This window comes from Oncorhynchus keta, chromosome 12 (assembly GCF_023373465.1).
Source record: "Oncorhynchus keta strain PuntledgeMale-10-30-2019 chromosome 12, Oket_V2, whole genome shotgun sequence".
Lineage (NCBI taxonomy): Eukaryota > Metazoa > Chordata > Actinopteri > Salmoniformes > Salmonidae > Oncorhynchus > Oncorhynchus keta.
The window spans coordinates 27,894,966-27,921,688 of NC_068432.1; the positions used below are offsets into that span (position 1 = coordinate 27,894,966).

The window sequence follows — 26,723 nt, forward strand, 5'->3', positions numbered from 1 at the left end:
TATTGTAAATACAACCCATATGTATGTTTATTTATTTTCCCCTTTGTACTTTAATAATTTGCACATCGTTACAACACGGTATATATACATAGTATAGCATTTGTAATGTCTGTATCCTTTTGGAGTGTAATGTTTACTGTAAATTTTTATTGTTCATTTCAATATTGTATATTATCTACTTCACTTGCTTTGGCAATGTTAACATCTGTTTCCCATGCCAATAAAGCCCCTTGAATTGAATTGAGTAGTCGAGGATGATGGGTCCAAAGAGAATCCCTGTGAGTAGGCCAAGGCCAATAGAAAGTGATAGGAATTACGTGTGGTTCAATAAGTATATATATTTTTTACATTCATGGCCATGGTTGTCAACTGTACCTCAGGAAGTTTAGGATGTTTATCACAGAGGATAGATATTGTGGTGGCAGCTGCAGAGAAGTACTTGGGTGTATGAGATTTTACTGCAGAAGAGTTACAAGGTGTTTTGAACATCCTCTCAGGCTGCTGGACTGGTGTAGCATCAGATAGAGCCAAATTAGTGGAATAATGGTGAGGTTTGGCTGTAGGGTAAATTGGTAGGGATTTTTTTCCCCCGCAAAGTGTAATAAAATCATAATGCAGAATAGTAGGTTGATACAATAGGTGGCGTCTTGCACCTACAACATCTGTTTCCGGACCGTCATAATACAGAAGAATATTATTATTATTATTATTATTATCCCATCTTCAACCTACATTTTAGTGCGGAAGTGGATGCGCGGGAAAGGAACAAACGTGAAAATGGCTACTCCGAAAACTGTTCCTAAAGATGCACAGGTAGGAGTAAACCACCTAGTTACAATTTGTGAAATGTCATAGTCTCAATCATTCACAGTAATGATGAGTGTTTAGTTAACTATCTATTGTGGCTTTGTCTTACGTTTTTAAGTAGATTCTTGCAGGATTTTCAGCACATTATCTCGCTAGCTAATGTTAGCTAGGTGGCTAACATTAGGTAAGTTAACTAACGTTAGCTAAGTTACGGTAGCTTGCGAGCTAGGTAGCTAGACAGTTATTTATATTTTAGGTAGATAACGTTAGAACTAGAACATAAGGCTTTCTTTTTCAAAGTACATTTATGTAGGGTGCTGTTCAGAAATAACCCCATGTCATTCTATTTGGATGTATTTACATAATGCATCTACTTGCTTATTGTATTGGGAACAGTAACTTAACTAGCTATAGTAGCTAGTTAACGTTAGCCTGTTAGTTATCAGTACAAACTAACGTCAGCAGCTAGCATACTTTTTATTGTTGTATCTAGCTATTAACTAGTTTATTTATCTTTATTTCAACAAGGAAGTCATATTGAAATTAAAGTTTCTTTCACAATTGAGCCCTGCACAATACACAAACAAGCACATAAAACAGGTAGGTATAGATAAATATAGGCAGTTAACCCACTGTTCCTAGGCCGTCATTGAAAATAAGAATTTGTTCTTAACTGACTTGCCTAGTAAAATAAAGGTTAAATTAAATACACAATGTAACACATTAAGAACAAAAAGTAAATTAAAACCAACATATACTTTATTATAAAAATCCAGTCAGCTGTCTGAATTGCCCATGAGACTTCAAAGTTAATGTCTGCATTGACGAGTTGATGACACAGTATACTGCTTTTCTAGCTTCTTATCCTCTAATTCTTCCTTTGCAAAGGTTATGATTCAAATCCTCAAAGACATGGGGATAACAGAGTATGAGCCCAGAGTGATTAATCAAATGCTGGAATTTACCTACAGTGAGTATACATTCAACTCTCCCTTGTTTGTTATGGTCTGTGTGCAATATTACATATTAGCAGCTACAAGACAAACATTAATGTACCAAAACAATAGTGCTGAGCGATTAGTGCTTTTTGTGGTCGTTTCGGTGGATTTCAGAGTAAATACATTTAGTGTGTAAAAAAATTATGTGGGTTGAATGCTGTAATGACACAGAATAAAACAGTTAATAAAAGCAATGACTATGATGGTTGTGATTGATTGCCCATTACTACTTATCAGTTATTAACCATCATTTATTCACATGAGTTTACTTTAAATAAACAACTGAAATATTTTTAAAAATGTGTTTTAGGCTTATATGATGACTTTATTTCATATCTCTATAGAGCTGCTGTCTGACGAAATGACTTAGTAGTTTTTGAAAGTAAATAAGGCATATTTATATGACTGCTGAATACCAACTATTATTCTAATATAATGTTTTTTCAGGTAGAGAAGATGCCTCACGAAGCAAGTGCTCTATCCATCTCGATCGCTCGTTTTTCTATCTCTTCTCTCCGTCTCAGACCAGACAAGTAGGCGTGCAATGGATTATGGTCATTGTAGTTCATTACCACGATTTCTGGGCTAAGCTATTTATAATATTGGCCTGTTGGAAATTACAACTCTGTACTACATCGCACAGATCGGACTTGACCTGATTCATCTCTAGAAAAACTACACGTTCCGCTCACAAAAAAAATTAAGAACGAAATGGACTTTAAATAATTGAACAGACGTCGGTCAATACATTTTTAAAACCCCAAAATAACCAAAATGTTGGTTGATCACTGAGCACTACAAGAAAATAAAGTAATTTGATTTTACAGGATATGTGACAACTATTATCGAGGATGCCAAAATCTATGCAACACATGCTAAGAAGAACAATGTGGATGCTGACGATATAAGACTGGCGATCCAGAGTCGCATGGACCAGTCCTTCACCTCCCCACCACCACGAGATGTAAGATTGAGTAGCAGTGTCAAGGCCGACATCATTATTTGCCTATTCAGGTGTTCATATATGATCAAGACTAACTCCTGACTATGTTGACTTTGTGTAGTTCCTGCTGGAGGTAGCTAGGCAGAAGAACCAGACCCCGCTGCCTTTGATTAAGCCATACACTGGGCCCCGCCTGCCCCCAGACCGTTACTGTCTAACAGCTCCTAACTACAGGCTCAAATCCATACAGAAAAAGGTAACCTCATGATCTGCTCTGCACTTGCAATTCATCTTTATTGTATACCATTCTGTTCTATTTTGTGAATCTTTCTGATTGTTCCTCTCCTGTGCAGATGTCCTCATCCGCGGGGAGAATTACAGTGCCTCGTCTCAGTGTAGCAGCTGTATCCAGCAGGTCCAGCACACCTACCTTTGGTGAGGGACCCTTTAGTGCATTAACTTTTCAGTTATATCTCTTCATTGTATTACATATTTTTCGAACACATTTTCCCAAGCACCTACATTTGACATTGGGATTTGGGTTGGCCTTTTGGTGTGCAGCCCTGTTGCTACCATATCTGATGTGTTTTCTGTTTCATTACAAAAACATTGACTCCTTTCTTCTTGCATGTTTCCAGGCACTCCCTCAGTTCAGTCAGTCACTACCAAAGTGGGGACGCCAATGTCTCTGTCGGGGCAGCGCTTCACCGTTCAGATCCCATCCTCACAGACTGTAGCCTCCAAGTCCTGTAAGAGACTATCCTTCATTTCACACTGCTAACATGTTTCAGACTGCTGGTGAACGAGTCTACTGTAGTCCTGTTAAGTTTATACTATGTACACTGGACAGAAATATCAATGCAACAATTTATGATTTTACTGAGTTAGTTAATATAAGGAAATCGGTTAATTGAAATACAATCATTAGGCCCAAATCTACGGTTTTCACAATACTGAGAATACAGATAACTTAAGTAGGGGTGTGGATCAGAAAACCAGTCAGTATCTGGTGTGACCACCATTTGCCTCATGCAGCGTGACACATCTCCTTTGCATCGAGTTGATTATGCTGATTGTAGCCTGTGGAATTTTGGCCCACTTCTCTTCAATGGCTATGCGAAGTTTGTGTATATTGGTGAGAACTGGAACATGCTGTCGATCCAGAGCATCCCAAACATGCTCAATTGATACATGTCTGGTGAGTGTACAGGCCATGGAAGAACTGGGACATTTTCAGCTTCCAGGAATTGTGTACAGGTCCTTGTACGGTCACATGTCTCATTATAATGCTGAAACATGAGGTGATGGCGTCGGATGAATGGCACGACAATGGGCCTCAGGATCTCGTCACAGTATGTCTGTGCATTTAAATTGCCATTGATAAAATGCAACAGTGTTTGTTGTCCGTAGCTAATGCCTGGCCACACCATAACCCCACCGGCACCCTGTTCACAACGTTGACATCAGCAAACCGCTCGTTCACGTGGTGTCATACACTCTGTCTGCCATCTGCCCGGTACATGTGAAACTGGGATTCATCCATGAAGAGTACACTTTTCCAGCATACCAGTGGCCATTGAAGGTGAGCATTTGCCCACTGAAGTCAGTTATGTCAAAGTGCAGTCAGGTCAAGACCCTAGTGAGGACACAGAGCACGCAAGTGAGCTTCCCCGAGACGGTTTCTGACAGTTTGTGCCGACATTTTTCAGTTTCATCAGCTGTCCGGGTGGCTGGTCTCAGACGATCCCGCAGGTGAAGAAGCCGGATGTGGAGGTCCTGGGCTGGCTTTGTTACGTGTGGTCTGCGGTTGTGACATAGGTTGGACGTACTGCCAAATTCTCAAAAATTATGTTGGAGGTGGCTTATAGTAGAGAAATGAACACTAAATTCTCCGGCAACAGCTCTGGTGGATATTCCTGCAGTCAGCACGCCAATTGCACGCTCCCTCAACTTGAGAAATCGGTGGCATTGTTGACACCACTGCACATTTTAGTGGCCTTTTATTGTCCCCAGCACAAGGTGCACCTGTGTAATGATCATGCTGTTTAATCAGCTTCTTGATATGCCACACCTGTCAGGTGGATTATCTTGGCAAAGGAGAAATGCTCACTAACAGGGATTTCAACAAATTTGTGCACCTATTAAATTTGTGCATCTATTATTTGAGCTCATTAAACATGGGACTAACACTTTTTAAATGTTACATTTTTGTTCAGCCTGAATTTAGAGATTGTGTCACTGGCCTACACACAAGACACCATAATGTCCAAATGGAATTATGCATTTAGACATTTTTACAAATTGATTAAAAATGAAAAGCTGAAATGTCAGTAAGTATTCAACTCCATTGTTATGGCAAGCCTGAAGTTCAGGATTGCAAATTTGCTTAACAAGTCATAAGTTGCATGGACCGATTTTTGAATGACTACCTCATCGCTTTAACCCACACACTCTAAGGTCCTTCAGTCGAACAGTGAATTTCAAACACCGATTCAACCACAAAGACCAGGGAGATTTTCCAATGCTTTGCAAAGAGGGGCACCTATTGGTCGATTGGTTAACAATTTTAAAAAGCAGACATTTAATATCCCTTTTGACCGAAGTTATTAATTACACTTTGGATGTTGAATCAATACACCCAGTCACTACAAAGATACAGTTGTCCTTACTAACTCTGTTGCCGAAGAGGAAGGAAACCGATCGGGGATTTCACTGTGAGGCCAATGGTGACTTTAAAAACAGTTGCAGGGTTTAATGGCTGTGATAGGAGAACTGATGATGGATCGACATTGTAGTTACTCCACAATACTAACCTAAATGACAGAGTGAAAATAAGGAAGCCTGTACAGAATAAAAATATTACACAACTTGCATCCTGTTTGCAATAAGGCACTAAATGTGGCAAGGATATGTACTTGGCAAAGACTAGGGAGTTTAATTTTTTTTATTTTTAGGATAAAAATAAAGGAGAACCTGGTTGTCTGCTTTCCAACATACTGGGAGAGATTCCGTTTTCAGCAGGACAGTAACCTAAAACACAAGGCCAAATCTACACTGGAGTTGCTTACCAAAACTACATTGAATGTTCATGAGTGGCTCAGTTAGTTTTGATTGAAATTGGCTTGAAAATCTCTGGCAAGACTTAAATGGCTGACCAACAACCGACTTCATAGAGATTAATAAAAAATGATTTGCAAATATTGTACAATCCAGGTGTGCAAAGTTCAATAATTTATTTTTCACATGTGCCGAATACAAGTGTAGCCTTACCATGAAATGCTTACTTAGAAGTCCTATATTTACCAAATAAATTATAAAAAGTAACAACAATAACGAGGCTATATACAGGGGTACTGGTACAGAGTCAGTGTGCGGGGGTACAGGTTAGTTGAGGTCATTTTGTACATGTAGGTAGGGGTGACGTGACTATGCATAGATGGTAAACAGCGAGTAGCAGCAGTGTACAAAACAAATGGGTGGGGTCAATATAATAGTCCGGTGGCCATTTGAATTAATTGTTAAACAGTCTTATGGCTTGGGGGTAGAAGCTGTTGAGGAGCCTTTTGGTCTTAGATTTGGTGCTCTGTAACCGCTTGTTATGTGTTAGCAGAGAGAAGAGTCTATGACTGGATGGGCGTTCCTCTGACACCGCCTATTTACATAGGTCCTGGATTGCAGGAAGGTTAACCCCAATGATGTACTGGGCTGTACGCACTACCCTTTGTAGATCCTTACGGTCAGATGCTGAGCAGTTGCCATACCAGGCGGTGATGCAACCGGTCAGGATGCTCTCGATGGTGCAGCTGTAGAACCTTTTGAGGAGATGGGGACCCATGAAAAAACAATTCAGTCTCCTGAGGAGGAATAGGTTTTGTTGTACCCTCTTCACGACTGTCTTGGTGTGTTGGGACTATGTTAGATTGTTGTTGATGTCGACAACAGGGAACTTGAAACTCTCAAACCTCTCCACTACATCCCTGTTGATGTTAATGGGAGCCTGTTTGGCCTGCCTTTTCCTGTAGTCCACGATCAACTCCTTTGTCTTGCTCGCATTGAGGGAGAGGTTGTTGTACGCTGACTTCCTCCCTAAAGGCCGCCTCGTTGTTGGTGATCAGGCCTACCACTGTCGTCAGCTAACTTAATGATGGTGTTAGAGTTGTTTGACCACGCAGTCGTGGGTAAACCGGGAGTACAGGAGGGGACAAAGTACACACCCCTGAGTGGCCCCAGTGTTGAGGATCAGCGTGGCAGATGTGTTGTTGCCTTCCCTTACCACCTGGGGGTGGCTCATCAGGAAGTCCAGAATCCAGATGCAGAGGGAGGTGTTTAGTCCCAGGGTCCTTAGCTTAGTGATGAGCTTCGTGGGCACTTTTGTGTTGAATGCTTAGCTGTAGTCACTGAACAGCATTCTCACATAGGTGTTCCTTTTGTCCAGGTGGGAAAATGCAGTTTGGAGTGTGATTGAGATTGCATCATCTGTGGATGTGTTGGGGCGGTATGCGAATTGGAGTGGGTCTAGGGTATCCGGGATGATGCTGTTGTGAGCCATGACCAGCATTTCAAAGCACTTCATGGTTACCGACATGAGTGCCAGGTGGCAGTAATCATTTAGGCAGGTTTCCTTCGCTTCCTTGGGCACAGGGACTATTGTGGTCGTCTTGAAACATGTAGGTATTACAGACTTAGTCAGGGAGAGGTTGAAAATGTCAGTGAAGACACTTGCCAGTTGGTCTGCACACGCTTTGAGTACACGTCCTGGTAATCCATCTGGCCCCGCGGCTTTGTGAATGTTGACCTGTTTAAAGGTCTTTCTCACATCTGCTTCTGAAAGCGTGATCACACAGTCATCCAGAACAGCTGGTGCTCTCGTGCATGCTTCATTCTTGCTTGCCTCGAGCATGAAAGGCATTTAGCTCGTCTGATAGGCTCGTGTCAGGGTTTTCTTTTGTAGTCCATAATAGTTTAAGCCCTGCCACATCCAACGAGTGTCAAAGCCGGTGTAGTAGGAGTCAATCTTAATCCTGTTGTTCTAGAACGATTCAAAGTTGTAATCGCTACTAAATGTGATTCTAACATCTATTCACTCAGAGGTGTGAATACTTATGTAAATGAGATATTTCTGTGTTTCATTTTCATTACATTTGCTAAAATTTCTAAACATGTGTTTTACTTTTTCATGATGGGGTATTGTGTGTAGATGGGTTACTAATCATCCATTTAATCCATTTTTAATTTGGCTGTAACTAGGGTTGCACATTTTGGGGAATATTCAGTCATGGAAACTTTCCATGGGAATTAATATTAATACCATTTAAATGTAGATGTTTTTTCCCATTGGATATATTTACCATATCATATGGTGACAGAAACATTGACCTTTTACATTATCATAAGTAGACATAATTGCAAATGATTAAATCCTTCCAATAGAAAAAAACTAAACAATTTAGTTACAAATTTAACTTTAATTAAATGAGTTGACTCTTCACATGGGATGATTTCACTGAACAACAAAAGAAAAAGAATATTGAATTATCCCCAATGATCCATCGCATCTCCCAAAAACGTTTTCAACATACATCTGTAAAATGATAGCCTAGAAACTAAAGCTTTGGTTGTCTTCCCCTCAGGCTTCCATGTCTTCTCCATGGATGACCTCAATGTCCACCTCTTGAACATCAGACTCTGAGGCCTCATCTTCACTGTCACTTTCCAACCTTGTTGAGGATGGCTCGTTGTCAGGCTCAAAAAGCCTCAAATTTGCCCGGATGGCCACCAATTTTTCATCCCTGGTCATTCCGTTGCGTGCTTTGGTGTGTGTGTTCCCATACAAGGACCAGTTGCTCTCTGAGGCAGCTTAATGTTGGTGGGATTTGGAAAATGGAGGCAACAGGGAAAGAGCCTCAGATCCACATAGTCTCTTCCATCAGGTGGCTGATGAGATGTTGCCATGACTGCCATTTTGCATTTCTATCCCAAAGCCCTTGCTTGGAAGTGTACTTTGCAGACTGCCAAGAACCTTGCCCTCATCCAAGCCAAGGTGGCGAGACACGGTAGTGATGATACCACAGGCCTTGTTGATCTCTACACCAGACAGGATGCTCTTGCCAGCATACTTGGGGTCCAACGTGTATGGGCTTCAGGCAGAAGTCTTCATGCTTTTTGATGTATTTCAGAACTGCAGTTTCCTCTGCTTGGAGCAACAGTGAAGTGGGCAGGGCAGTATGGATTTCTTCTCTTACATCTGCAAGCAGAGTCTGAACATCAGACAGGATGGCATTGCCTCCCTCAATCCGTGCAATGGCTACTGCTATAGGTTTCGGGAGTTTCAGGCTGCTTACCACTCTCTCCCAAAATACATAATCCAGGAGGATCCTCTTGATGGGGCTGTCAATATCGGCAGACTGCGGTATGGACACTTCTCTGAGAGACTTCTTCCCCTCCAGGAGTCTGTCAAACGTGACAACACCAACCCCACGGGTGTTGCTGGGCAGCTACAGTGTGGTGCTTTTATTCTTCTTACTTTGCTTGGTGAGGTAGATTGCTGCTATAACTTGATGAGCCTTCACATACCTAACCATTTCCTTGGCTCTCTTGTAGAGTGTATCCATTGTTTTCAGTGCCATGATGTTCTTGAGGAGCAGATTCAATGCATGAGCAGCACAGCCAATGGGTGTAATGTGAGGGTAGGACTCCTCCACTTTAGACCAAGCAGCCTTCATGTTTGCAGCATTGTCTGTCACCAGTGCAAATACCTTCTGTGGTCCAAGGTCATTGATGACTGCCTTCAGCTCATCTGCAATGTAGAGATCAGTGTGTCTGTTGTCCCTTGTGTCTGTGCTCTTGTAGAATACTGGTTGGGGGGTGGAGATTATGTAGTTAATTATTCCTTGCCCACGAATATTCGACCACCCATCAGAGATGATTGCAATACAGTCTGCTTTCTCTATGATTTGTTGGACCTTCACTTGAACTCTGCATCCAGCAAATGAGTAGATAAAGCATGTCTGGTTGGAGGGGTGTATGTTGGGGGAAGAACATTCAGAAATCTCTTCCAATACACATTGCCTGTGAGCATCAGAGGTGAACCAGTTGCATACACAGCTTGAGCAAGACATTCATCAGCATTTCTCTGCCTACGTTCCTCCATTGAGTCAAAAACTTCTGATTCCAGGAGGACCATGAGCTGTTATCGATACGGTGTCTGATTTATCATTTTCACCTAGAGTAACTTGTCAGAGGTTGCTTGTCGTGGGCGCTGAGGGAACTTTATGCACTTGGCCAGATGATTCTGCATCTTTGTTGCATTCTTTACATATGATTTGGCACAGTATTTGCAATTGTACAAGCTTTTCCTTCTACATTAGCTGCAGTGAAATGTCTCCACAAATCAGATAGTGCCCATGGCATTTTCCTGTAAAGATTAGAAAAAAATGAGTAAAAAAACCCAAATACAATTCCATGTACAAGTAAATAGTTAAGCAGTTAACCTCATAGTCCGCCCCATCCCGCATGCGGTCGCGTTACTACAGCCTCAAGCTCATTACCATAACGCAACGTTAGCGATTTCTAAAAATCGCAAATGAAATGAAATAAATATGCCTGCTCTCAAGCTTATCCCTTTCTTAACAATCCTGTCGTCTCAGATTTTCAAAATATGCTTTAGAACCAGAGAAAATCAATAATTTGTGTAAGAGTGGTGATAGCTAGCTTAGCATTTAGCGTTAGCATTTAGCACGCAACATATTCACAAAAACCAGCAAAGGGATCAAATAAAATAATTTACCTTTGAAGAACTTCAGATGTTTCAATGAGGAGACTCTCAGTTACATAGCAGATGTCCAGTTTTTCCTGAAAGATTCTTGTGTAGGACACAACGTTCCGTTTTGTTACTATGCATTTGGCTACCGAAACTAACCGAAAATTCAGTCACCTACACGTCAAACTTTTTTCCGAATTAACTCCATAATATCGACTGAAACATGGAAAACGTTGTTTGAATCAATCCTCAAGGTGTTTTGTCATATATCTCTTCATTGAAATGCCGTCCCTGGAAGCCTGCATTCTTCTCTGATTCGGATGGAAAAATACTGGTAGCTGACTTTTGCGCACCAATTTCCACGCAGACACCGTGCGGGACACTTGGCAATTGTAGTCTCTTATGGTCAATCTTCCAATGATATGCCTACAAATACGTCACAATGCTGCAGACACCTTGGGGAAACGATAGAAAGTGTCCGTTCATTCCTGTCGCATTCACAGCCATATAAGGCGATCATGGAAAACGTAGCTTCAGAAATCCTGTTCATTTCCTGGGCGCTCAAACATCTTGGTTTTGCCTGAAGCTTTTGTTCAACAGCACTCAGTGAAAATCTTTGCAGTTCTGGAAACGTCAGTGTCTTCTTTCCAAAACTATCAATTCCAAGCATAGTCGAGCATCTTTTTGTGACAAAATATTGCGCTTAAAACGGGCACGTCTTTTTATCCAAAAATGAAATAATGCCCCTAGTGGACTAACAGGTTAAACAACTCATTTTGTAAGATACATGTTTCATTTTAAAACATTTATGGAAACAAGTGAATTAACACTCCTCACTTAGCAGGCTCAAGCAAGCTAAAACCCACATGGTAGCAAAAACTAACTAGCAGAAGTTGTTAACAAGTTAGAAATGATTTAAACACACTTTGCTGTAGGGTACTATTTACTAATTAACAAATAATGTATGTCATATAAAATAGATTTACCCCATCCAGTATTGTAATCAACTTACCAGAAAGCATGTAGTCCTTTGCTCAGACAGTGTAGTAGTGTGGGCTCGATAGCATCTCATTAGTGTGCAAGATCTTCAGAATCAGCTGTACATGTGATGGAAGAATGCACTGTACATGCGAGGGTTGCAATTCCATTGAATTGGGGATAGTTTAACCAAAATATGCCACAAGACCTAGAATTGCCATGTGAATCCCACACAAAAAGGTTATAAGCTAACGTTTCTTTGAATTGAAGTAAAATTCCCCAAATTCCTGGGCTTAACTTCCCATGGAAAATTTCCGGAAAGTTTCCGACCCTTGGAATACTTCAATGGGAATGAATACTTTCTGAATGCACTGTACATCGTTAGAGTAATTCAGGTCTCTGAAGCTTCAATTCAGTAGTTTGTGGGGATTGTCTTAGCATTTATTCAGTGAATAAAATGTCAATTCAAAATGTTAATAATAAATCATTATTTTTGTCTTGTTTTCCGACAGCCACACCATCCACCCCAACGGTTCAAAACGTCCTAATCAATCCCTCCCTGATCGGCTCTAAGAACATCCTCATCACCACCAACATGGTGTCACAGAACTTGGCCAGTGAATCGCTGAAAAGGAAGCACGAAGATGATGACTATGATGCATTATGACCTCATGGATAAGTAGATAAAGCAGGGAGGAGTCGGCTAGATGAAAGCTGTGTGCTGTAAATATTGTAGAAGTTAGCTTTGAGGTTAGCCAGCCAGTTTACAATTCTCCCATCACATTGTGTAAAATGATTAACTGTCATGCCTGTTTGCCACATTTTTGTACATACAAATAAAGATATTTGTGACAAGAAGAGAATACATTTGTAATTTAGCAGACACTCTTATAAAGAGCGACTTATAGGAGCAATTGGGGTTAAGTGCCTTGATGAAAAGGGTACATTGACAGATTTGTTTCACTTAGTCTGCTCAGGGATTTAAACCAGCAACCTTTCAGTTATTGACCCAACACTCTTAACTGCTAGTCTGTCTGCCACCTCCAATAGCAAGTCTAGTCCATTATAATTGTTATAATGAGACTTAAAATGAAGAAAGCAAGAAGTGAGTGAATACAATAGGGGTTTTCCATTTGTTTGGGCATAGTTCAGATGTATTCCATTTAGTGGCCAATAGAGGGAGACTTCAGTCTATTGGCTCCCTAATCTGATTATACTTTTATTGGCAATTTACACTTGAATATCAAAGCAGTAGGCTGGTGCTCTTTAAAAAAATATATATAGTCCTGAGATGAACAGTAAGAAACGACTGTCTTGTCAAACCTTACCCAGCTACTAGGATACAACAATCATATTGCACATGAATAACTTGGACTTCAAACTGTCCAATAAATTATGCAGCGTTCTAAATGTTTTACACGATATGTTCTTTTACGATCAATGGTTTATCAAAACCTCTGATCCCAACGTTCATTTTACCCCATGACTACGGTCGCGGTCCCCTGCTCAGGCGTTGCATGCATCAACCATTGGTTGCTTGGCACGTCGACTGTCAGCGACTGACAGATTGCTATAACATGTGGTTAGCTGATACATAAAATACCTATCCAGGCGTTGTAAGATCTGGGAAGCGTCAGCAAAGCCTGGGCAGAAGAAGTGCACGTTATATAACCGCCCAGGCTCACTTTCTAATTGGCGCAGAAGCTGTCAGTCCAAACCATGCTCTCCAATGGACTACTTGCTTTCTGTCAAACACAGGCCGCCATGTTCTGTCCCCGGGGGCTTGTAGATTTCTTGGAGCGGAGTCTGCCACGCCGAGGAGTGCGTAAACAGTGTTCTGGGCTTCAAACTTCGCGCTGGGTTTATCCTAAAGAACTGAACTAATCGCTATGAGCCACCCGTCCTCTGCGGGCGGCGGGGGCGGAGGACTTGGTGCCGGGAAAGCAGGAGGAGGAAAGCACGGAGGTTCGGGAGGAGCTGCGGCCGCCGCAGCTGCAGTCGCCGCCGCGGCCGCCGGAGTAGGAGCTGTGGCCGGGTCTGTCTCGGCTCTACCTGCCGCTGTTGTTTCCTTGCCCTCAGCAGCACTACCTGGACAATCTGCTGAGCTTACAGCCTTGTTTGAGTGCCCGGTTTGTTTTGACTACGTTCTGCCACCGATTTTGCAATGCCAGGCCGGGCATCTAGTTTGCAACCAATGTCGTCAAAAGCTGAGTTGTTGTCCAACTTGTCGAGGCCCTCTTACCCCGAGTATCAGGAACTTGGCTATGGAAAAAGTTGCCTCTACTCTACCGTTTCCTTGTAAGGTAAGAAAATACAGAGATGCACGGAATCCGAAATACGCAGATATCTGATTTGAACTAGCTTGTACTTATTGCCAATTAAATAACTAGATTGACAGCTAAGAGAGCTCGTAGTGACTTTCACAAGTGTGTGTGTGTGCGAGTCCCTCGTGCGCTCCGGTAACTAGATCAAAACGAGTTCTGATGATACAAGGTCCAGGTCTGTAAATCTCCATACTGCGTCTTTCCCAGAAGATATCTTCCAGTGTATTGTACTTGGGCAACGTTACATTAAATTAGTCTAAAGCAAACAAAGTGTATTCGAATTGAAGTTTTGACGTTGATGCCACGCAGGGGTTACTATTGCATCTCTGCCTTTTTTTTAAATATTTTTTTTTTACTACTGGGAAGTAGCTAGTTATGATCTATACTGTGTTGTCGTCATGGTTAGTCACTTGCCATGTAATTGTCAGAGAAGACCAGAATTGAATGGACCACAACATTGAAGAATGCTGGCCTGGCAAAGAACAAGAAGCCCTTGTCTGAACTAACATTGTCAGATAAAGTATCTGTTGTTGACAAAAGGATGCCTTACTGTTTGATTTGAGAAGGGCTCTCCTCCCTCCCCGCTTTCAACTGATGACATGACGGGCTTTTGCCTGGTTCAAACTGGGACAGCGTAAAATAACTCAATGTCCCAGGGTCCTGGGGGTCTTGAATCCCTTTGGATTCCGACATTCAAAATGGAGCAGAGGAGGCTTAATGTGTACCATTAAATTGTCTCTCAATACTCTCATTCATGCTTCCTTGGATCCACTCAGTCAAGCCATCGCTTGACTTCATGGTAGTGTGAAACACAGAAACACATGTATTCCCTCTCTCTGTCAGCCAGGGCAGTAGCTCCTGCCTCTTAATGGTGCTGTGATTGCATTGTGGCTGCATTAAAGATGTATCAGCATTCTGTGGTGCTACAATCCTTTGAAAGGGGATCACTGCTTCATCTTCTCATTCTCTGGCTGAGGCTAAAGGCTGTCAGAGAGAAGCGCAGATAAAGAGACTAAGGTCAGTCATTTGGTATTTAATACCTGCCTGTATATCCATGTGTTTTCGTTGGGGTGCTAAGGCCTCTGCGAGACCCAGGCCTGCTGAGACGAACATTTGAAAGCTGTATGAAGCCCTGCCCTGCCATATCCTTCCTTGTCCTTCCCAGCCCTGCCTCAGTCATCAGCTGAACCATCTCCAGCCCTCATCTCTCAGTAGTACCAACAACACAGTACCCTTAAACGTCCTTGTCCTTCCCAGCCCTGCCTCAGTCGTCAGCTGAACCATCTTCAGCCCTCATCTCTCAGTAGTACCAACAACACAGTACCCTTAAACGTCCTTGTCCTTCCCAGCCCTGCCTCAGTCGTCAGCTGAACCATCTTCAGCCCTCATCTCTCAGTAGTACCAACAACACAGTACCCTTAAACTTCCTTGTCCTTCCCAGCCCTGCCTCAGTCGTCAGCCAAACCATCTTCAGCCCTCATCTCTCAGTAGTACCAACAACACAGTACCCTTAACCTTCTCTAACTTCCACTGAGGACAGGTATCACTATGACCGATAACAGCACAGCACTAAGCAGACCCTTGACCCAAACATGACAGCTCTTGTTCTTCCAGTAGTTTTTCCTTTGAATGTCTGTGTTTATCTTCTCTAAAGCCTCAGCCCACTGCTCCACTGCACATAGAGGTGTTATATGGTGGTTTTATGCATGCCCATTTCCTCAGGAGCAGCTCAATGTTTAGGCTACATCACTGATGGTCTTTCTGGACATCCTCCCTCTATTCAGAGAGCTCTGTTTTATGCAGCTACTTTTGATGTATTTTGGACTTTTCCCAACCAGGTCCTCTCCTGGTGTTTGTGTTGTAACGGTCTCAGCGTTGGCCTGCAACCATGTAATGGGATTAGATACGGATATGCTGAGCCCCAGGCCTGCCTGCCTCCCTGCCTGCATGGGCTGACAGTTTATTTCGGTAGGAGTCAGTCTATTCTGGACCGGTTCCTGTTTTTTTTGGTTGTTCACACACACACTGCCAACTGCCGGCACTCAACTGCCTTCCTGACGGTTTATTGTTGGCTACGAAAGCTGATTCTAACAGACGCTCGGGTGCGGACAGACAAACGCACACCTTTTTGGACCCCTCTAATCACACCCCATATCTGAGTCATTTAGAATGGCAGAGCCTCATTGCAGCAGATGGGGAACAACACACACAAACATCATTATACACACTAGGAGTCGCTTATGCATCATGATAGTAATGTCTCATATTCTCTCTTTCACACACACACACACACACACACACACACACACACACACACACACACACACACACACACACACACACACAGGTAGGCCTACTCACAAATCCTCTCACACACATTCCCTCCCACACACACTTACCTCCACTCCCCTCCACTCTCATAATGGAGATTTTAATGAGAAATTATCAACATTTCACACTTCAGCTGAGCTTAGAAGCAGATCAAAAGCCCATACACACACACTCTTGCTCATTCATTTTCTCTCTCTTATTAGCCAATCTCTTTCTCTCCCACACAAACTCATGCAAACATTGTTCCCCTCCTTTCTGAGGTGTGTTCCCTCCATAATATGGCTGAGGGAGTGAGGATGCCTAGCCTGCTGCCTCTGGCTAATTTCACAGTTTTGCTGATTGCAGGGTGACCCATGTGCCCTTGCAGCTTTTGGTGAAATCAGGCATTGGGCCATGTGAACAGACACACACACACCATGAGACAATTGTCTTAGCAGGAAAGATGCACTATTTCCTGTTTATCGAAGAAAACAAATTCCTCTTAGGGAATTTTGATTACTCATTTTCAGGAAAGGAGTTGACGACTGAATAAACACACTTGAATGGAGAGGAACTCGAACTTGGTTAATTCCACTCAGGATATTTGGCATTTCCACTCAATAAAAAACCTTAAGCTTAAAAAACTTGATTTCAGGGTGCAGGTGTTGTTGGGACATTCTCTCTTTAGGAGCAGTAAAACTGTTAGCAGGATGAGAATCGTCTTCCCCTTATTTCATGATTGGTTATCCCAATACAAGTACAGATTTTAATTGGATGTGTCAGGTCTGTATTGATGGACTATTTATGAAATGCTAACTATGTCTGGTCCTTCCACCCTAGAGCATCCCCCTTGCGGTTGCATGGCCTGTGGTGCTGTGCTGGCCTGGCGCGTCACTCCTGAGCATGTGATTCCTCACTTCAGTTCTGCCTCTATGGCCCCATGTTATTTTTAGAAGCAGGCTATGTGACATCTGCTTTGCATACTCCTCTGCCTCCGAGCTGAGACCTCTGCTGGGAGGGAGCAGGCAGTCTGTGTGTGTGTGTGAAGTGTGGTTAAAGTTGTGGCGTGGTTAGTCGATAAAGCAGGACGCCTGCTGAGACGTGTGTTAGAGAGAGAGCAGGGCTGATGTATGACAGATGGTAGTTTAGCTCAGTTCTGGTGTGGATGGAATGGCTGTTCATTTGGTGTGTTTTACAGTATTCGTGTGAGAGCTGCTTCCTTACTTTGGTTGTTTTTGTATTAGCAGTCTTGTTGGTTGCATACTTTTGCATGACCTTTTATTCATTCATTATTTGTTTTCATTTGTTTTGATGTCAAGTCAAGGGAGGTGTTAGGAAGTAGGACGGTGCAATATTTGTTGTGGTTGTTTTTCAGTGAATGTATCAACTGCTCTGTACAGCAACATGTCTGTAGTGCCGCTATCTCCTAAAGGGAAACTGAACTGCAGTGTTTATTTTTTAGACTATCAATTTAAAATGATAGACATCATTTGGAGATGAAATGGAATTGCCAATAAAATGTGAGTTTGTAATGCAGGGAGGATGTAGTAGATCCTGCGAGTCAGTATATCCGACCTCTACTAGCTATTACAGCTGATGTGATGTCTCACCATGGGGGTTTCTAATGGGGATTTGATTAAACCAGCATTAGCTGTCTGGATCGCACTACTGCAGTCTTGTTAAGTGTGTGATTTAATGAAGAGGATCGTGAGCAGACTCTGGGGCATTCTATCTCCTCAGCTCTCCTCTTCTTTCTCCTCGTCAGTCTTTCCCTGCATCTCCTCAGCTCTCCTCTCCTCTTCTTTCTCCTCGTGAGTCTTTCCCTGCATCTCCTCAGCTCTCCTCTCCTCTTTCTCCTCGTCAGTCTTTCCCTGCATCTCCTCAGCTCTCCTCTCCTCTTCTTTCTCCTCGTCAGTCTTTCCCTGCATCTCCTTAGCTCTCCTCTCCTCTTTCTCCTCGTCAGTCTTTCCCTGCATCTCCTCAGCTCTCCTCTCCTCTTTCTCCTCGTCAGTCTTTCCCTGCATCTCCTCAGCTCTCCTCTCCTCTTTCTCCTCGTCAGTCTTTCCCTGCATCTCCTCAGCTCTCCTCTCCTCTTTCTCCTCGTCAGTCTTTCCCTGCATCTCCTCAGCTCTCCTCTCCTCTCCTTATCTTTCTCCTCGTCAGTCTTTCCCTGCATCTCCTCAGCTCTCCTCTCTCCTCTTCTTTCTCCTCGTCAGTCTTTCCCTGCATCTCCTCAGCTCTCCTCTTCTTTCTCCTCGTCAGTCTTTCCCTGCATCTCCTCAGCTCTCCTCTCTCCTCTTCTCTCTCCTTGTCAGTCTTTCGCTGCATCTCCTCAGCTCTCCTCTCCCTCCTCGTCAGTCTTTCCCTGCATCTCCTCAGCTCTCCTCTCTCCTTCTTTCCCCTCCTCAGTCTTTCCCTGCATCTCCTCAGCTCTCCTCTCCTCTTCTTTCTCCTCGTCAGTCTTTCCCTGCATCTCCTCAGCTCTCCTTATCTTTCTCCTCGTCAGTCTTTCCCTGCATCTCCTCAGCTCTCCTCTCCTCTTCTTTCTCCTCGTCAGTCTTTCCCTGCATCTCCTCAGCTCTCCTCTCTCCTCTTCTCTCTCCTCGTCAGTCTTTCGCTGCATCTCCTCAGCTCTCCTCTCCCTCCTCGTCAGTCTTTCCCTGCATCTCCTCAGCTCTCTTCTTTCTCCTCGTCAGTCTTTCCCTGCATCTCCTCAGCTCTGCTCTCCTTATCTTTCTCCTCATCAGTCTTTCCCTGCATCTCCTCAGCTCTCCTCTCCTCTTTCTCCTCGTCAGTCTTTCCCTGCATCTCCTCTCCTCTTCTTTCTCCTCGTCAGTCTTTCCCTGCATCTCCTCAGCTCTCCTCTTCTTTCTCCTCATCAGTCTTTCCCCGCATCTCCTTAGCTCTCTTCTCCTCGTCAGTCTTTCCCTGCATCTCCTCAGCTCTCCTCTTCTTTCTCCTTGTCAGTCTTTCCCTGCATCTCCTCAGCTCTCCTCTCCTCTTTCTCCTCGTCAGTCTTTCCCTGCATCTCCTCAGCTCTCCTCTCCTCTTTCTCCTCGTCAGTCTTTCCCTGCATCTCCTCAGCTCTCCTCTCTCCTCTTCTTTCTCCTCGTCAGTCTTTCCCTGCATCTCCTCAGCTCTCCTCTCTCCTCTTCTCTCTCGTCAGTCTTTCGCTGCATCTCCTCTCCTCTCTCTCCTCGTCAGTCTTTCCCTGCATCTCCTCAGCTCTCCTCTCTCCTTCTTTCCCCTCGTCAGTCTTTCCCTGCATCTCCTCAGCTCTCCTTCTCAAAGCCATCATCATATTTTCACACTCAGTCAACCTGAAAATATCATTCTATCCACAAATACATGTCCTCATGTCTCCAGTTGGTGTGTTTCACTGTGTGTGTGTGTGTGTGTGTTTCCACACACACGCTGGCAGGTTGCCAATCCAACCCCATCCCCTCTCCCCCTCTGAAGTGTTGCTCTCCTGTGTGTGTGTCAGCGTTGTGATTGACATGTGTGCTTCTGTGTTGCGGTCTTGGGGTTCTAGCTGAGGGGAGAGTCTCAAGCCGGAGCCATATGATAACATGTCTACCTGTCTGTCGTATTGATTGTTCCAGTAGTGTGATATGCTTTCCCTTGCATAAATTAATAGAACTGTCTTGTATATCTGAAAAATACCATTCCATCTCAATATCTCATTCTACTGATGTTTACGGTAGGATTAGTGGTCACCAACCTTATCTGAGTCAAGATCACTTTCTGAATCAAAATACAAACCGAGATCTTCCGCTTAGACTTTTTTTAAACATGACTTAAAAAATGTAATCCTATGCCACATGAAGCTATTAAAAACATTACTGTAGCAATGAGGTTTGTGGAGTAGGTTCCAGTCAAATAAATCCCATTCAGGGACTTGGTGAACACACACAGGCCCAATACATTATCACTGCATATTGGCTTTGCTTGAATTGCCCTGCCAATGTATTATTGTTCTGACCATTTTTTGGTCGGCTATTTGATCACACCGGCAATCGATCAGTTGTATTACTTATGAGGCACAGCTGAGTGAACATACATTTTAAATAATTTGCTTTTTATTTTACTGGGCTGATTGTCCTGCATCTGATGGTCAGTCTCAGAGCGGGAGAGAACAGTAGTGCGCTTGAATGGTTCTCCCGGCCTGCCGGAAAGGCAGAGTTTGTACCTTCAGACACATGAAATGGTTAAAAAATCAGAACACGCAGGGCTGAATCGTGTGCACCCTACCGCCAACTGCACAAGAAAAATATCTTTTGGAGGGGAACTCGAGGCTTTATCGTTTTTAAATTATTATTATTTTTTGGGATGTTTGGCGGCCCAGCTACCACCACACTAGTCCCATTCTATTATACTGCTGAATCACAATGACCAGATCTTCAGTGTGTCCTCTACTCTTCCTCCCTCCTTTCCCTTATCTCTCCTCCTCCTCCCTTTCTCCTGTGTGAGGAGTCATTCACACCTGACTGCACCATAAAACCGTCAGCACTGAATTGAATTGCCTGGTGATTAAGAACACTGAGCACCCGTCTGTCTCTGCGCGATGTGGGTCTTTTAATCATGCCTTTTCTCACTCGTCATTCTCTTCCTCTCTCTCATGCTTTTTCTTGTTATCTCCTCATTCACTATCACTCATTTATAATTTATTTATCTATTGATTTAACCTTTTATTTAACTAGTCAAGTCGGTTAAGAACAAATTCTTATTTACAATAACGACCTGGCAGAAGGCCTCATTCTCTCTTTCAAATGAAATGTTATTTGTCACACGTGTAAAATACAACGGGAGTAGACTTGACCGTGAAACGAGCCCTTCCAACGATGCGGAGTGAAAGAAAAAATGATAGAAACAGTAACAGGAGAAATCAAATCCAGAAGGATGAAGCTAATATACAGGGAGGACTTTCCCTTCCTGTTCTAGTCTTGCTCCCCATCTCCTTCCCTTTGCTCTCACTCTTTCATCATCCATTATTTGGCAGTAATGGAGGCTCCTGGTCCTTTTTGGCTTCAGGGGCATCCTGTTTGTCCTTGTCCATGGCACTTGTCCATGTTGCACTGCAGTGTATGGGTTTGTGTGTGTGCATGCCTGTGCCTCATTACATCACACGACTCCAGCTGTCTGATTCAGAGGGGTTGGGTTAAATGGGGAAGACACATTTCAGTTGAAGGCAATCAAGGCATACAGTTGTAGAACTGACTAGGTATCTCCCTTTCCCTAATTGTAACCTCACCTGATACTGTCACCCACAGCTAACACTATAAATATTTAGCCATGTACGCTGCAGGGATGCTGACAGTTAGCTATGCAGCTTATGTAGGGGTGTGGTTGTCTGTGTCTGCACATCTATCCATATGCATTTCGGTGTCTTTATGAGTGTGTACACACTATGTATGTGTACTTACTGCCATACCGCATGTTTCTAAACTTTGAGGTGGTGGGTGTTCTGAAGGCATTGCATTAGCAGAACCTCTCCTCTGGCAGGACCTGCTGAATCTGCTGTTGTTTTTAGACTGAGGTGTGTCCCTCGCCTCCAGACACAAGTGTACACGCATACATGTGTCTCCGGCATCTCATCCACATCCCGTTGAGGGAGGTATTAGAGGCTGGCCTTGGATAGGGGGGACACAATGGAAAAGATGCTGGGGAAATGGAAAGTCAGTCGGCCAAGGCCAGCTGCTCTTCGATCAGCTACCTGCCAGAATCAATGAAACCAGCCCCCCCCACACACACACACAATATGCAAGGAAAAGGCCAGAGGATGGTGAGTCTGCTCTGGAGTCCGAACAGTCTGTCCTACAGGGGCAGATGGATGCAAAGGGGAAAGGAGGAGGACAAAGAAAAACATGGGAGAGGAAGGCCAGGGGTTGTTGACATAGACAATGTACAAACTGAATAGACACATAGTCAACATATAGAACATTCAATGGAAATCCAGTAAACAAACTCTGGAGTATAAAGTGATTTACACTGAGGACGTATCTCAATATGCAGAGGGAGGGATGCTGCCGTGACGAATACAGTTCCCCCCCCCACACACACACAGGCACTGTGTCTCCCCGCCTCCTCCATTCGTGTGTGTGCTGCAGTCGTTCGATGGGGGAATGTTTTTGCGCGGCGCCTTGTCTGTCACCGCGCTGAGCTGAAAGGAGAGCACAGCAGAGTGTGTTTGTGTTCACCGCGCTGAGCTGAAAGGAGAGCACAGCAGAGTGTGTTTGTGTTCACCGCGCTGAGCTGAAAGGAGAGCACAGCAGAGTGTGTTTGTGTTCACCGCGCTGAGCTGAAAGGAGAGCACAGCAGAGTGTGTTTGTGTTCACCGCGCTGAGCTGAAAGGAGAGCACAGCAGAGTGTGTTTGTGTTCACCGCGCTGAGCTGAAAGGAGAGCACAGCAGAGTGTGTTTGTGTTCACCGCGCTGAGCTGAAAGGAGAGCACAGCAGAGTGTGTTTGTGTTCACCGCGCTGAGCTGAAAGGAGAGCACAGCAGAGTGTGTTTGTGTTCACCGCGCTGAGCTGAAAGGACAGCACAGCAGAGTGTGTTATGCAGGCATTCCTCTGTTCAGCTTCAGGTGATTCAGTAGGCGCTTTTGCTGTGTGTGGCAGCCACTATTCTGCTGTTGGTCGTGTGTTTAGCTCGGTAAGCCATCGAGGAGGAGCTGTCATTGAGGGCTGTTTGTATTTGACTGCAGCAGGAGACCGCCAGGAAGGGAGGGAGCAGGAAGGGAGGGAGCAGGAAGGGAGGGAGCAGGAAAGGGGGAGCGCTGGAACGAGTGAAAGAGAGACAGATGTTACCCTCCATGTCCATTGGTCTGTTCATATTCTCTAGAGATGCTGCTTGCTAGTGTTTAGCTGTGTGGCTGATACAGCACATGCGTGAGCCAGGCTGAAGTCATATAATGGAGGTACTGAATGTTCTCTCTGGGTAGAGGACAGACAGCGAGGTAGCTAGTCAGCTGGGATCCATACCGCTGTGTGCTTCGCATCAGACTGTGTTTGTGTGAGAGAGAGAGGAGACTGAATTCCCCCACAGCAGAGAGGTTCGGAGCTCCTCGTGGCTTTGTTTAGGCTGTCTGGCAGGAGAGAAACATTGGGCTGATTTCAGTGTGTTCAGTCAGAGGCACAATAAATGTGTGAGCTGAGCTTGGCAGGTGCCTGAGTACTAGAGGTAACTTAGTGTGACTGTGGACCGGACAGACACAACACCCATTCATTCACACACATGCATACCATTGACTGTGTGGAACCGATATTAGGGACTTATTTTCAGCCGTTACTGCACCATTAGAGTAGTCAGTTAGGCAGGCAGCTCTCCTTACACCTCAGGCTGCCGTTACATTACAGCAGTGTGCCTTGGGGACTGATACTCGGATTGCTTTATGTAGCCAGCAGGCCAGCTGTGGAGCCCCTCATCTCTCTTACCTGGCTTATGGTGGAGCCGGAGAGGTATTCTATCCTTAGAGTGCAGAAGGGATTTAGCACCTAAACTACTTAAGACTGTGAATTCAGCAGGACTTTGGTATACAGGAATTGAGATTTGGATTGGATCCGCTTGTGAAGGAAGAGCGTGGCCATTGATGGGTCTCGTGAGGGGGTATAGTAAAGACTCAGTGGTGCGTGAAATTGGTTGAGGGATAGTGTGTCAGACGGGGGGTGTGTGTGCATTCTCACACGTCATGCTGTGCCCTGCATCCTGCCTGCCTCTCCTGAGGGAGATGGCTCAGTGGCGCTGCCTGCTGGGGTGGCACCGCCATCACGGGGTCAGCACGGGGGTCACGGCAGGGGCTGGGCTGGGGTCAGAAGTCAGGGTTGCGGTGGGGGACACGACTCGACCAATCTGCCGCACCAATCCTCAACAGGGGCGCAAGGTGAGTACCTTAATTTACTCAGCAACCTTTCAGACAGTTTAAACCTAGTATTTTTACACCACACTTTAGATCAGATAGATACTGCTAAAAGAGCAATGAATAATTTATAAACCCCGTTTTTTTAGGTGTCTCTCCCCTCGGAGTTCTGTATTCTTTTGAGAAGAGTTTGGGGGTCTTGCTGCTGATGTGAGGGTTGTTATGCCCAGAACCGTTTTTACCACGGGAATGTAACTCGTTTGATGAAATTCTTGCCTCTGTTCTGCATGATGTTGAATATTTAGTAGCAGATGAAGGAAAGTCTTGTACTAAAATTAGAAGCGCTCTCCTCTCACCATGGCATCAAAACAATGTTGCTGTATCTCATTTTGAAGCCTGCTACTGCAGCCAAGGAAAGGGTGTGACTGAAGGAAAAACAATTGGATGAGAAGAACAGGTAATGGAACATGTGGTGTTCAATCTGGGAAATGTGATGCCTCGAACCCAATTACATGACAGTCTCTCACTGCCGGCCAATCTCATCCCTAACCTTTAGCCAGATTGCTATTGATCCTAGTGTGAGAAGAGGAATGGAGAGGAGGTGGTAGGTATAATGGCTGGGGTTGGAGGAGTGGGGGGAGATGGAGAGAAAACAGACGGCCCTCTGTGACCCATTCCCTGGCCAAGAGGGTAATCGAACACCCCTGGTCCGGCAGCTGGATGACTGTTCGGGACACATGAGCCTCTGGGTACTCTGTTCAGTAGTCTGTCATTTATGACCTCATCACACTTCCCAGGCAGAGAACCATGAGGTCACTGCCTCTCACTGGAACTACAGGAGAGGACCACACCTGTTCTCTTTCTATTCCTCACCAGCTTCTTGCTTTTCTTCTACAGTTCATCATTGTTTTTTCCTTTCCCGTTGTTTTTCTCTCTGTCTACCTCTACAGCCAATGTTTCCTCTAAGCTGCGCGCAGAAGAAATATCAGCTTCCGCAGAGAAACATGAGCTTGAAGTTCACTCAACTTTCTAGTTTTCCATGTTAGTTAACACTATCAACGTTTCCTTTTACTGTGGGAATTTTGATCGAATCAGCGCAATATTATCCACTTTCAATGCAACATACCAAAACAAACTATGCCAGACTGAGTATGCAAAAGTAAATATGCAAGAGATTTTGTTGTAGGCAGAACGCATCGGAGAAGGATTCTACACAGACTGGCGCAGGATAACCAATCAGAGCTGCAGTAGGCCTATGCAAATGGGCCATTGCCATATATGAATCTGTGCCATTTACTTTGAACTGGACTGTATTTACAGCATGAGCAGTCATGAGTAGATGTGCTTGTTTTGAGATCAAAGCAAGAGCTGCATGTAGCCACGTGTGAGCTATTAGCCCAGTTATAGATCATTTGTACTGATTGCTTCCTACAAGAGCACAAAACGTGTACATTTCTAGACATCTTTGAAAATCAAGTCAAGTAAAGGGGTCGTGTTGTATTTTGAGACTGACTTGAATAAGCTAAATAGGTAGAGGGAAGCATCATTTGTCTGATTCTATATAATAATGGTATGGGAATGATGCATTTTATTTTGTAAAGTGGTTTCTTGCATCAAACAACATTTTCACTCACCTTGTCTGAAGGACAAGTAGGTTCATGTCAAGCTCTGCATGGTTTTGTTCAAACGTCTCATGGAATGTAGGCCTACAATAAACTCCACACTTTGGCTGCTACTGTGAGCTATTTCCATTTGGGATGCATTTTCTCCATTGATGATGGTAGACCACTCTGTTAGGTCTACATTTATAATCAAATAGCCACTGTAGCCTACTTGGCCACTGTTAAAACTAACTTAAAGCGGGTACAGCCTCAGTGTTCACAGTAAACACGCACTGGAAGTTGCACAGAATTTTCACAACGTTCAAGTTTGCGCTCAGTAGACCTGAAATTTGCTCAGTGGGATTTTCTCTTGATCTCACCACCCTCCTCGCACTTCTCTTGAGCTCTTCCCTCTCCTTTTTTGCTTACTTCATCCATCTTCTCTCTCCCTTTTGATCATTATTTCCCTCTCCTCTCTCTGTCTCTCCCTCTCCCTCTCCATTCCAGCCATCCGTGGAGCAGATAAGAGAGAGAGAGAGAGAGAGAGCTGCAGGATGGAGGCTAGCTAGAGAGGGTTTGTGTTCTGAGTCTGATGGCGGTTAATGATGCAGTCAGGCTCCAAGGAGTTAAGTCCCCTCAGCACCACCATCACTCCCCCAGGGCTCTGTCTCAGGGCATCTGCCAAGACAACACACACAAATGTACAGTATCCGTACCACCATCTCACTTTCTCCAATCTGCTCTGTCAATATGAAATAAATCGTTCCGTTTATAGTTGAGGTCGACCGATTTAATCAGCATGGCCGATTTTCAAGTTAAGGCCGATTTTCAAGTTTTCATAACAATTGGTAATCTGCATTTTTGTACGCCAATTACATTGCAATCCACGATGAGACTGCGTGGCAGGCTGACCACCTACTACGTGAGTGCAGCAAGGAGCCAAGGTAAGTTGCTAGCTAGCATTAAACATACCTTGTTTTTTTATAATCTTAATATAATCACTAGTTTAACTAGCTTGTCCTGCGTTGCATATAATCAATGCGGTGCCTGTTAATTTATAATCAAATCGCAGCCTATTTTTGCCAAACGGGGGATGATTTAACAAAGCGCATTTGTGAAAAAAGCACAATTGTAGCACCAATGAACC

The 26,723-nt window shown here is 44.1% G+C and overlaps 2 protein-coding genes across 4 annotated transcripts in view; both read left to right on the top strand.

Moving 5' to 3' along the window:
• The first annotated feature begins 598 nt into the window (after window positions 1-598).
• LOC118391217 (transcription initiation factor TFIID subunit 9-like) lies at window positions 599-12,357 on the top strand. 2 transcript variants are annotated; one of them, XM_035782380.2, is made up of 7 exons: window positions 599-813; window positions 1,696-1,777; window positions 2,633-2,769; window positions 2,870-3,004; window positions 3,102-3,183; window positions 3,387-3,497; window positions 11,998-12,357. In XM_035782380.2, the coding sequence occupies exons 1-7, from the start codon at window positions 751-753 to the stop codon at window positions 12,150-12,152; spliced, it is 765 nt and encodes a 254-aa protein (XP_035638273.1). In that variant the 5' UTR covers window positions 599-750; the 3' UTR covers window positions 12,153-12,357. The 2 variants fall into 2 exon arrangements, with proteins under 2 accessions (XP_035638273.1, XP_052313897.1); XM_052457937.1 differs by lacking the exon at window positions 599-813 and adding an exon at window positions 853-991.
• Window positions 12,358-13,099: 742 nt separating this feature from the next.
• LOC118391219 (E3 ubiquitin-protein ligase Siah2) overlaps window positions 13,100-26,723 on the top strand; it is a 30,960-nt gene continuing 17,336 nt past the window's right edge. Inside the window, exon 1 of one of the 2 annotated variants that reach the window (XM_035782382.2) lies at window positions 13,100-13,788. In XM_035782382.2, coding sequence (XP_035638275.1) covers window positions 13,375-13,788 — 414 coding nt within the window. In that variant the 5' untranslated portion in view covers window positions 13,100-13,374. Of the gene's footprint in view, window positions 13,789-22,878; window positions 24,000-26,723 lie in introns of those variants that run through there. The other variant, XM_052457936.1, reaches the window with a different exon arrangement.

Excerpts from the sequence above, each read along its gene's own strand:
- LOC118391217 (XM_035782380.2), top strand. The coding sequence starts at position 751 with ATGCGCGGGAAAGGAACAAACGTGAAAATGGCTACTCCGAAAACTGTT. Across the intron at positions 3,005-3,101 it reads TCAAATCCATACAGAAAAAG|ATGTCCTCATCCGCGGGGAG; the intron begins GTAACCTCATGA and ends TCTCCTGTGCAG. Across the intron at positions 3,498-11,997 it reads GACTGTAGCCTCCAAGTCCT|CCACACCATCCACCCCAACG; the intron begins GTAAGAGACTAT and ends GTTTTCCGACAG.